General features: G+C 53.4%; 1 protein-coding gene across 5 annotated transcripts in view; it reads left to right on the forward strand.

Moving 5' to 3' along the window:
• The window catches only part of MYH14 (myosin heavy chain 14), an 89664-nt gene extending 80046 nt beyond the window's left edge, over positions 1 to 9618 (forward strand). For all 5 annotated transcript variants that reach the window (XM_079760116.1, XM_079760120.1, XM_079760118.1 and 2 more), the window contains exons 35-42: positions 669 to 830; positions 3112 to 3240; positions 3849 to 3937; positions 4024 to 4147; positions 5851 to 6059; positions 6612 to 6720; positions 8418 to 8590; positions 8922 to 9618. In XM_079760116.1, coding sequence (XP_079616242.1) covers positions 669 to 830; positions 3112 to 3240; positions 3849 to 3937; positions 4024 to 4147; positions 5851 to 6059; positions 6612 to 6720; positions 8418 to 8590; positions 8922 to 9081 — 1155 coding nt within the window. In that variant the 3' untranslated portion in view covers positions 9082 to 9618. The remainder of the gene's footprint in view (positions 1 to 668; positions 831 to 3111; positions 3241 to 3848; positions 3938 to 4023; positions 4148 to 5850; positions 6060 to 6611; positions 6721 to 8417; positions 8591 to 8921) is intronic.
• Positions 9619 to 11059: the final 1441 nt, after the last annotated feature.

Raw genomic sequence — 11059 nt, forward strand, 5'->3', positions numbered from 1 at the left:
GCTCTGAGTGTCAGAAAGACCCCTCGGGGCCACGTGAGCAGCAGACTGGAGGGGGAGAAACTGGAGCTGGGAGGCCTGGAAGGAGAAATGGAGACTGTGAGCCAGGCTGGGGGTCTCTGGGTATTTTTTAAAAAATATTTTGTTATTGATTTCAGAGGGGAGAGGAGAGGGAGAGAGAGAGAAACATCAATGATGAGAGAGAATCACTGATCAGCTGCCTCCTGCACACCCCACACTGGGGATCCAGCCCACAACCTGGGCATGTGCCCTGACCGGGAATCGAATTGTGACCTCCTGGTTCATAGGGCCACACTCAACCACTGAGCGACGCTGGCCGAGATCTCTGGGTATTTTTTATCTACCTGATGCAGCCATGAGTGAAGGCCCAAGACTTGGCTCCCAGGGAACTGGGGAGCCACACGAGGGCCAGGAGCAGGGAAGGGGCAGGGTCAACTCTGAGTGTAGAGAGACCCTCTGGAGCCCTGCAGGGCATGGCGGGAGGAGGGGATGGGAGCAGAGGGGAGGACTTGGGTGGGAGAGGCAGGGGCAGGAGGAACAGGGCTGCAGGCCTGGGCAGGAGCGAGTGGGTGGACGTCTATGTCACTGGCATGTAGAGGGGGCCTGGGCCTCCTGTGCCCTGAGCCCATCCCTCCCGCCCCCACCCCCAGCTGCGGGATGCAGAGGTGGAGCGGGATGAGGAACGCAAGCAGCGCGCCCTGGCGGTGGCCGCGCGCAAGAAGCTGGAGGCGGAGCTGGAGGAGCTGAAGGCCCAGACCTCGGCCGCGGGGCAGGGCAAGGAGGAGGCGGTGAAGCAGCTGCGCCGGATGCAGGTGAGGGGCGGGGCCTAAACCGGCGAGGGCGGGGCTAAAGCCCGGGGATGGATGGCCCCACCTCCGCTCCTGCGAGACCAGCGTGGACCCCTCCCTCACCCCACCAGCAGCACCCAGATTACCCACCGGCCTTATAAACGTCCATGCCCCAAAGGCTCCCTTGGTTCTTTTAATATTTTTATTGCCTTTATTTAAAATGCTTAATTTTTAAGTCCAATTCACCCATTTTATTTAATTTTTGTAATGGAAATAACATTGCGAAAGTTATATTTGGTTGTTTAGAAAAAGAATTTTTTTGTAACATGTCCCGCTCTGGGGGGGATGTCGATGATGGGGAGGCGGTGCCTGGGGCAGGGGTCTATGGGAAACCTCTGTGCCTTCTGCCCAATATTGCCCTGAACCTAAAACTGCTCCAAAAAGCCAAGTCTATTTTATTCTTTAAAAAAATTTTAATCCAACTAATTTTAATCCGGTTTGGCTCAGTGGCTAGAGCGTTAGCCTGCGGACTCAGGGGTCCGGTCAAGGGCATGTACCTTGGTTGTGGGCACATCCCCCGTGGGGGGTGTGCAGGAGGCAGCTGGTCGATGTTTCCCTCTCATCGATGTTTCTAACTCTATCCCTCTCCCTTCCTCTCTGTAAAAAATCAATAAAATATATATTTTTAAAAATAAAAAAATTTTAATCCTTGCCCAAGGATATGTCTTTATTGATTTTTAGAGAGAGGGAGAGAGAGAAACATCAATGTGAGAAAGAAACATCAATCACTTGCCTCCTGTATGCGCCCTGACTGGGGATCGAACCCGCAACCTAGGTATGTGTCCTGACCGGGATTCGAACCCACAACCTTTTGGTGCATGGAACAACACTCCAACCAACTGAGCCACGTGGCCAGGGCACCAGGTCTCTATTTTTCTTACGTATAGAACTGGGCTGTCCAGAGTGGGAACCAGCCCCGTGTGACTATTGGGCATCTGTAATGTGGTGGGTCCAAAATTATGATTACCTACTGGATTCTGAAGGCTTAGTACCAAAAAAAAAAAAAAGATAAAATGTCTCCATAATGTTTATATTATTAGAAGCGGAAATAACTTTTTGGCTGTATTAGGCTAAATTACCCTTCACACTCATTTCACCTCTCCTGAAACTGCTTGCGTCCTCCTAATACGTTTCCACCGGGCAGCATGGGGCAGAAAGATCCCGCCCGGAAGTAAAAATTGCCACGGTGTGGTCGGCGAGAGAAAACCCCTACGCTGAAAAGCTATCATTATCAAGCAAATAATATTTTTTAAAAACATGTTCATTGATATCAGAGAGGAAGGGAGAGGGAGAGAGATAGAAACATTGATGATGAGAGAGAATCATGGATTGGCTGCCTCCTGCATGCCCCCCATGGGGGACCAAGCCTGCAACGCAGGCCTGTGCCCTTGACTGGAATCGAACCGTGACCCTTCAGTCCACAGGCCAACGCTCTGTCCACTGAGCCAAACCAGCTAGGGCCAAGCAAATAACATTAATAACAGTGACAATTGTCTTACTACCCTCAAGCCCGCTGCTGCCCTCACTATGGTTACTAACAGCTGTGCACTATTTTTAAAAAAATATATTTTATTGATTTTTTACAGAGAGGAAGGTAGAGGGATAGAGAGTTAGAAACATCGATGAGAGAGAATCATCGATCAGCTGCCTCCTGCACACCTTCTACTGGGGATGTGCCCGCAACCAAGGTACATGCCCTTGACCGGAATCGAACCTGGGACCCTTCAGTCCGCAGGCCGATGCTCTGTCCACGGAGCCAAACCGGTTTCAGCGTGTGCACTATTCTGTTGTAAAAATAGAGTGGGGGTTTTAATGGTGGCTTGTGTTTAATTTTTCTTTTAAAAAGATATATTTTATTGATTTCCGAGAGAAGAAGGGAGAGGGAGAGAGAGAGAGAAACATCAATGATGAGAGAGAATCGATTGGCTGCCTTCTGCACGCCCCCCACTGGGGATTGAGCCTACACCCTGGGCATGTGCCCTGACTGGGAATTGAACCGTGACCTCCTGGTTCATAGTCAACCCAACACTGAGCCACACCGGCCGGGCTGTGTTTAATTTCCCTTTGTTTTAAGCATCCTTGAAGAGAAAACCTTTATGCCAGCATCTTTACACACTCAGAGCCATATAACCAGGTAGCAAAGCAGCTAGAGTGTAAGCCCCGAAACAGGATGGCCTGGGTTCAAGTCCCGGCCCCGCCACTTACCACCCTGGCCAGTTACAAACCTCCCCTCTGTCCTGCGCAGGCCCAGATGAAGGAGCTGTGGCGGGAGGTGGAGGAGACACGCACCTCCCGGGATGAGATCTTTGCCCTGAACCGGGAGAGCGACAAGCGCCTTAAAGGGCTGGAGGCGGAGGTGCTGCGGCTGCAGGAGGTGAGGCCGGACGAACAGGATCTGGGTGGAGAGTGGGGATGAGGGTGGGCTACGCTGGGAAGTGGGGGGTGGTACCAACTACACTGGGCCTGGGGGTATTGGGGAGCCCTGGGGAGGGTTCTGAGCATGAGGCGGCCTGGTCTGGGGCCTTAGGGAGGATGAACAGGAGTGAGAGGGGTTGGAGCAGGGCGGTGGGAGAGAGGATGAGCCTCAGTCCGGCCTGGGGACACGGAGGAAGGAACCAGGCAGAGTGAAGGGCAGGATGGGCATGGCTGTGGGTGTAAGGGGTCAGAGGGCGTGAGAAGGGAGGTGGGGTCTGGCCCGGTGACTGGGGGAACCTGGAGGGGGGCAGGTTTGAAAGGAGACGCTTGAGCTCAGTGAGGAGGTGATGAGGGTGCGGGGCCTGGGGACAGACAGCAGGAGGTGAGAGCGGTCAGGGGCCCCGGAGAATTCTGTGTGTGGATGAAGCTCACACCAGAGTCCCCCACGTTCATGTGCAATGAAAAAAGGCCACAGGACTTCAGGCGTGAGAGGCAGCGAGGCTGGTGCCCAGGTGGGCCCCCCCCGCCCCCGCGCCCCCGCTGACCACCCCGCCCTGGTCATCGCAGGAACTGGCCGCTTCCGACCGCGCGCGGCGGCAGGCCCAGCAGGAACGGGACGAGATGGCAGATGAGGTGGCCAACGGCAGCCTTAGCAAGTGAGTGGCCCACGGTCACGCGGGGCGAGGGGCCCCCCTCTGGCCGTCCTGCCCTCTCACCCGCCTGGTCGGTCGCGTTCTCCTAGGGCAGCCATTCTGGACGAGAAGCGGCAGCTGGAGGGGCGCCTGGGGCAAATGGAAGAGGAGCTGGAGGAGGAGCAGAGCAACGCGGAGCTGCTGGGTGACCGGTACCGCAAGCTGCTGCTGCAGGTGAGCACGCCCGGCCCCGCGGCCGGACCGGACCGGAACCTCAGGCCTCTAATTCAACAGACGTACGAAAAGGAATGCTTGGGTTGGGTTTTGAAGGTTGAATAGGAGTTCTCAAGGAAGGGAGGTAGTGATGTTTTTATTCGCTTGTATTTCTGAGGCTTCCCGAGGGCTGAGCCCAGAGATGAACTACACGGTCACATTACAGGTGGCATGTGCGGCAATCGAAGCATCCTGGGCCCAGGGGGGAGGTAGCGGGAATTGGTCTCTGCAAGGATCACAAAAAGAGAGAGAGAGAACAAGAGACCATGGATTTGTTGCTCTATTTATTTATGCATTCATTGGTTGCCCTGACTGGGTATCACCAGTGTCCCTAAGAGGAAGGGAGGGAGGGAGGGATGGAGGGAGGAGAGAAGAGAAGTGAAAGAAAGAGAGAGAGAGAGAGAGAGAGAGAGAGAGAGAGAGAGAGAGAGAGAGAGAAAGGAAGGAAGGAAGGAAGGAAGGAAGGAAGGAAGGAAGGAAGGAAGGAAGGAAGGAAGGAAGGAAGGAAGGGAAAGAAAGGAAGGAAGGAAGGAACCAGTAATCCTGAATTTGACTTGGATGTGTTCACGCTTGTGTGTATGAGTTATTTTATATAGATCCATCCTCTGTCCATCCAAAAGACCTAGAAACAATAATCAATCTAGTAGCATTGAGCACCCCCACTATCTAAATTGTGGTCCAGCCCTAGCTGGTTTGGCTCATGGATAGAGTGTCGGCCATGCGGACGGAAGGGTCCCGGGTTCTATTCCGGTCAGGGCACAAGCCCGGGTGGCAGGCTCGATCCCCGGTGTGGAGCAGTGTGGGGCATGCAGGAGGCAGCTGATCAATGATTCTCTCTCATCACTGATGTTTCTACCTCTCTCCCTCTCCCTTCCTCTCTCTCTCAAATCAATTAAAACATTTTTTTTTTAAAGTAGCCACTTCCCTTTAAAAAAAAAAAAAAAAGCGCATTCATGGAGGCCACTCAGACCTGCTGTATCAGTCTCTGGAGGGTGAGACCATGCAGTCTGCATTTTTTTTTTTTTTTCATAAGTTTCCCAGGTGATCCTGTTGCAAAAAAAAAAAAAAAAGTGTGATAACTCTTGGAATAGGCTCATTCACAGTCAGAGGTAGAATTTATAGCATTTAAGCAAGTTTGTGATAGTCTTGTGGGCTTATTAAAATAGCAAAAACCTGTTCTGGTTTTGGTTAGAACATCGTCCTGATACGCCAATATTATGGGTTCGGTCCCCGGTCAGGGCACATACCAGAAACAACCAATGAATGCATAAATGAGTGGAACAACAGATTTTTTAAAAATTTCTTTATTGATTAAGGTATCACATATTTGTCCTCATCCCCCCATTCCCATCCCACACCCCTCCCCTGGAACAACAAATTGATGTTTCTCTCTCTCCCTTCTCCTCTCTCTCTAAAATCGAGCAATAATTTTTTTTTTCTAAAATAGCACAAATCTATCCAAAAGGTAAAGCTGTTGGCTGATAGGTCGATCTGGAAAGACACACGTTCGCGTGTGTTGAGTCTTTAGTGTGTGTCAGCTTCGTGCTCTGCACGTGACAGTCATCCACCCACCTAGTTGTGGGAGGTGCCTGGACTTAACCCACCACCTTTCCTCTGAGCCTCGCCGTGACAGCCTGCCTCTCCCCCCCCTCCCCCCGCTCCAGGTGGAATCACTGACCACAGAGCTGTCCGCTGAGCGCAGCTTCTCAGCCAAGGCGGAGAGCGGGCGGCAGCAGCTGGAGCGGCAGATCCAGGAGCTCCGGGAACGCCTGGGCGAGGAGGACGCGGGGGCCCGGGCCCGCCAGAAGATGACCATCGCTGCCCTCGAGTCGAAGCTGGCCCAGGCCGAGGAGCAGCTGGAGCAGGAAAACAGGTAGGTGGGAGAGGGGGCATGGCTGGGGGGCGACCCCCACATTCTGGTCAGTGAGATGAAGGGGAGTTGTATTACAAACATCTGGTTTGAAATATCTCAAAGGCATCATAATGCTAATGGTTGCTGACTTCCTGTATCATTTAAGAGGCTTTGAGCTGCAAGAACCTGTACTTACTTCCACTACAGTATGATTTCAACAGTAATGTAGCAGGTAGCTAGAGCTGCATAACAGATATCCTAAAACTTAGTGGCTTAAAACAACAACCATTTTCGCGCCCTCTCACAACCCAGGACCCCTGGGGGGATGTCGAAGAGCCGGTTTCGGCCCGATCCCACAGGCCAGGCCGAATTCGTGCACTAGGCCTCTAGTAAATAAAGAAAGAACACCAGGCATCTTAGTAGAAGCCAAGGATGTGGGGAGCCTGGGTGCTAATGTCTGAGTGAACTGTGGAAGTTGGTTGGGGGTAGGAAAGCAGGAAGAGGCCAGTTCGAGAACCAGGACAAAACCCAGGGTACGCCTCTCCTGACTCTCCCCTTCACGCCTCTCTCCAGGGAGCGCATCCTCTCCGGCAAACTGGTGCGCAGAGCTGAGAAGCGGCTTAAAGAGGTGGTGCTGCAGGTGGAGGAGGAACGGAGGGTGGCCGACCAGCTCAGGGACCAGGTGAGCGGCTGACCTCACTCGGGAGCAGTGGGGGTGGGGACCACTGACAGAGAAATAGCACAGGCTACCTCTGGAGGCAGCGAGTTCCTGTCACAAGAGGCAGCGTGCGGGTGCTGCTGGCCTGGAACTAACGCAGATACCATCCAGGGCGTGGTGCCATTGCACAGAGCTGGAGTCAGTGATTTTGTGATCCATAAATTTTGAATCTGGGAAAGCTGAGCTTTCTGGGAGCTGAGACAGCCAAGGAGAGGCTAGGCCAGGGCTAAAATAACACATACTGTTTATTGAGTGCTTTCAATGAGCTGGGCACTCTGCTAAACACATACTAGAGAGTCCATTTATTTTTTATCAGAACTCTGTGGTGGTACACTGTTATTTTTCCCTTGTGTTCAGATGAGAAAACGGAGGCACAGAAAGGTGAAACAACTTGCTCAGAAGTATTTTGCTAGAAAGAGCTTGAGTGAGGGTTCAAATCCCAGCACAACGGCTGCAGAGCCTATGCTCTTAATTATTGAGCAGTTACTGAGTCCCAAGCTCTGTGCTACCTGCTTTTTCTTTTTAAATTTTTTTTTAATGTTTTTATTGGTTTTAGAGAGAGGAAGGGAGAGAGATAGCTAGAAACATTGATGAGAGAGAATCATCGATCAGCTGCCTCCTTCACACCCTCCACTGGGGATCCAGCCCGCAACCCAGGCATGTGCCCTGACTGGTAATCAAACCAGTGACCAAGAGGTTCATGAGGCTGAGCCACTTGCTTTATTTTTTATGTATTTTTTTTATTGTTGATAGTATTACAGGTATCTCCTGTTTTCCCTTTTCCCCCTCTTCCCAGCCCCTCCCTTCCCCGCCAGGTCTTTACTACCACTAGTTAAGTACCACTTTTAAAAAAAAAAAAATACATGCTTGCGTTCTCTCACTAGTCTGATTTCCCAGGTGAGGAAACAAACTTTTAAAGGGGATATAATTTGCATCAAAGTCAGTCAGTAAAGACAGAGCCTGGATCAGATTCCAGACTCTATACTGCAGTCGCCAACCAATGGTCCACGGACCACTGGTGGTCTGTGAGGTCTGAAAGGTTGGCAACTACTGGTTTAAGGGAAACCTTTGGAGCAGCGGTCGCCAACTGGTGGTTCGCGCACCACTGGAGGTCCATGAGGTTTGAAAGGTTGGCGACCGCTGCTCTATATAGTATCACTGTGCCCTTAAAAGCTCAGCTGTATTCACCATTCATTCCACAAACAATTATTTAGTACCCACTATATGCTGGGCACTGTGCTAGGCATTGGAGATATGGCTGTGAATGAGACAGAGAAGGTCCCTGCCCTCACAGAACTCACATTTTCAGAACAGAAAAAGAGGCAAGAAACCAATAAACAAACAAAGATAATTACAGATTGTGACAAAGCCTATGAAGAAAAAAGAATGAAGAGCAAGGGAGACACAGAGGATTGGGGAATCCTCTCTTAGGAGGTGACATTTGAATTGATACCTGAAGCTTGAGGGAGAGCCAGGCAGAGGGAACACCAGGTGAAAAGGCCTTGGGGTATGGAAATAAGCTTGGTGAATTTGGAGCAAAAAGATTACCAGTGTGGCTACAGAGAAGAATTGGTTGGTGGGGCAGATTGAGTGATAAGAATGAGGGGTGAGGACAAGGACGACACGCAGAGACATGACCTGGCCTCCTTGCTCCCACCAAGCTGGAGAAGGGGAACCTTCGAGTGAAGCAGCTGAAGCGGCAGCTGGAGGAGGCTGAGGAAGAGGCATCCAGGGCTCAGGCAGGTCGTCGAAGGCTGCAGCGTGAGCTGGAGGATGTCACAGAGTCTGCTGAGTCCATGAACCGCGAGGTGACCACGTTGAGGAACCGGCTCCGGTATGGCCACCCTGCACATACACACCCTCACTCCATAAACACCTGTCCCCCCCCCCCTCTGTCCCTCATTTCTCGGCCCTCCCATCACTCTCTGACCCTCTTTTTCTTTTTGGTCTTCTGTCCCCATCATTCTCAGTCCCTTTGTCCTCATCTCTCTCTGTCCCTGTGTTCCCCCATTTCTCTCTGCACCCACCCTTGCCCTCTGCCCATCCCTCTCCATCTCATCTCTCCCCTCTCATTTTATTATGTCTTTCTCCATATCTTTCTATCTCTCACTTTTCCTCTACTCCCTTCATTTAATCTGTCTGCCGGTCTCTCCTTTTGCCCACAGACGCGGGCCCCTCACCTTCACCACCCGCACGGTGCGCCAGGTGTTCCGACTGGAGGAGGGTGTGGCGTCCGACGAGGAGGCGGAGGAGGCAGAGCCAGGTTCTGGACCGCAGCCCCAGCCCCAGGAGTCTGACGGGCCCCAGGAAGTGCAGCCCCAGTGACCCCTCCCTGTTCCTAGCCATCACCCCTCCCTCCCTGGCCCTGGAGGGTGCAGGTCCCATGAACCCAACCTGTGGCTTCTTGCACTTTGGAAATGGTGCCACCTGCTGGCACCACCCACTTATCAGCCCCACCCCAGAGGGCCCCCTGAGACCTCCATAAACGCAGAACACGGAAGAGCCCAGGTGGGGAGCAGGAGGCAAGGACTGGGGCTCTCTCGCTGGAGTGGAAATTCGGGTGTAGTTTGCACGCTGTGGACCCATACAGCTCCCATACTTACTTCAGATGTTAATGGTCTTTATTAGGAAGGGAGCGTGCCCCCCTGCCCTCCTCACCCACCCCCACCCCCCGCCCCCCGTCTCCCAGCCTGTGATTCCTGCAGAGGAGCAGGATCAGGGGGCCTGTCTCGTCCCCCTCTTCCCATGCTCTGCCCTCCCTTCTGTTGCTATTGTGTGATCACAGTCTGGTTAGAGTCCCTGTGGGGGCTGGAGGGGTCTCCCTGACTTTCCCGCCTCCAGCTCTGGCAGAAATAAACTCCAGCCCCAACTGGACCCCGTCGGGGTGGTGTGTGTTCCTGCAGGGGGGTCTCTGGTGGGTCCAGATGGGCACTGGCTTCTTCCACCTGCTGGGGCTGCAGGTGGGGCAGTCTGCTGATTCTGATCACAGCTGGCCAGTATTGGGGGACCTCCTGGTACTGGACATTGCCCCACACCCCAGCCTCCCTTCAAAGCATTGCGTCCATTGTACAGAGGAGGAGGCTGAGGCTCAAGAGCTGCGATGCCCCTCACTCTAAACCAGGAGTGGCAAAGGGGTGCTTGCTGTACTCTGGCCTCGGGCTGACCTTCTAATCTTTGCAAAACAATTGAGTCCGTGGCCGTGACCGTGACCTTCTATTTAGCTGTGCTGAACACAAGACGTTTGTCTCAATTCCCAGCACAACCTCTAGAGGCAAAGATCTCATTGCTTCCCAGCACCTAGGACAGTGCCTGGCACCTAGTTGGCTTTCATAATGTATTTGCTGAATGACTAGATCGCCAGTCCTGGCCTTTTTTTTTTTTTTTTTTTTTAACATATTTTTACCGATCTCAGAGAGGAAGGAAGAGGGAGAGACAGAAACATCAATGATGAGAGACTCATTGATCGGCTGCCTCCTGCATGCCCCCCAACTGGGGATCAAGCCCACAACCCGGGCAGGAGCCCTTGAACGGAATGGAACCTGGGACCCTTCAGTCCTCAGGCCACCGCTCTATCCACTGAGCCACACCGGCCACGGTCCGTCCTGGCCTTTTCGAGTGGCAAAAGCCCAGAGAGGCTGAGGCTTGCTGCCCTGAGCCCCTGAGCACACCCTGGGACCCAGGTCACTCCTCTCCTGGGGACTAGTCACCCTCACTCGGAGCTCACATCATCCAGGTGCCCTTAGATATCCCAGCTAGGGGTGTAGGCAGGCACTCGCCCCAAATCACCAAGGGAGAGCCGGTGTTCACGGGGATGTCTGGGCCCCCAGAATGCACACCCATGCCTGCCACTTTAATCCGACCCCCTGGTCTTGAAGACCCAATCCTCTGTCGACCCCCAAAAGCTCCCCAGCCCTCACCGGGAGGCTTCCCAACACACGAATAGGACGCAGCTTTTAAATGAAAAGGAAACTTTAATTTTGGTGGGGAATGAGAGGGTGGGTGGAAGGGGGCATGACACTTTTTCTTTTGGGGGGTGACATGCGGCAGCTTCTGCATTGGGCGGTTCATGCACCCAGGGTGGGCGTGGGGGAGGCTTGGGGGAGGGGCCTGCCGACCCCTCCCCCCCTGCCCTGGGGGTGGGCTGAGAAGACCCGCCTTTAGCACCAGAGTTGGACGATTTGCAGACCTCCCCTCCCCACACTGACTCCGGACACCCGCCCCCATCCCTGAGAGCGCCCCCTGGCCACCCCCCTCCACCTGGACAGGCCAGGCTCGCCCCGCCCACATTGGAGTGAGAGAAACT

The sequence above is a fragment of the Cnephaeus nilssonii genome, assembly GCF_951640355.1.
Source record: "Cnephaeus nilssonii genome assembly, chromosome: 20".
Taxonomy (NCBI): domain Eukaryota; kingdom Metazoa; phylum Chordata; class Mammalia; order Chiroptera; family Vespertilionidae; genus Cnephaeus; species Cnephaeus nilssonii.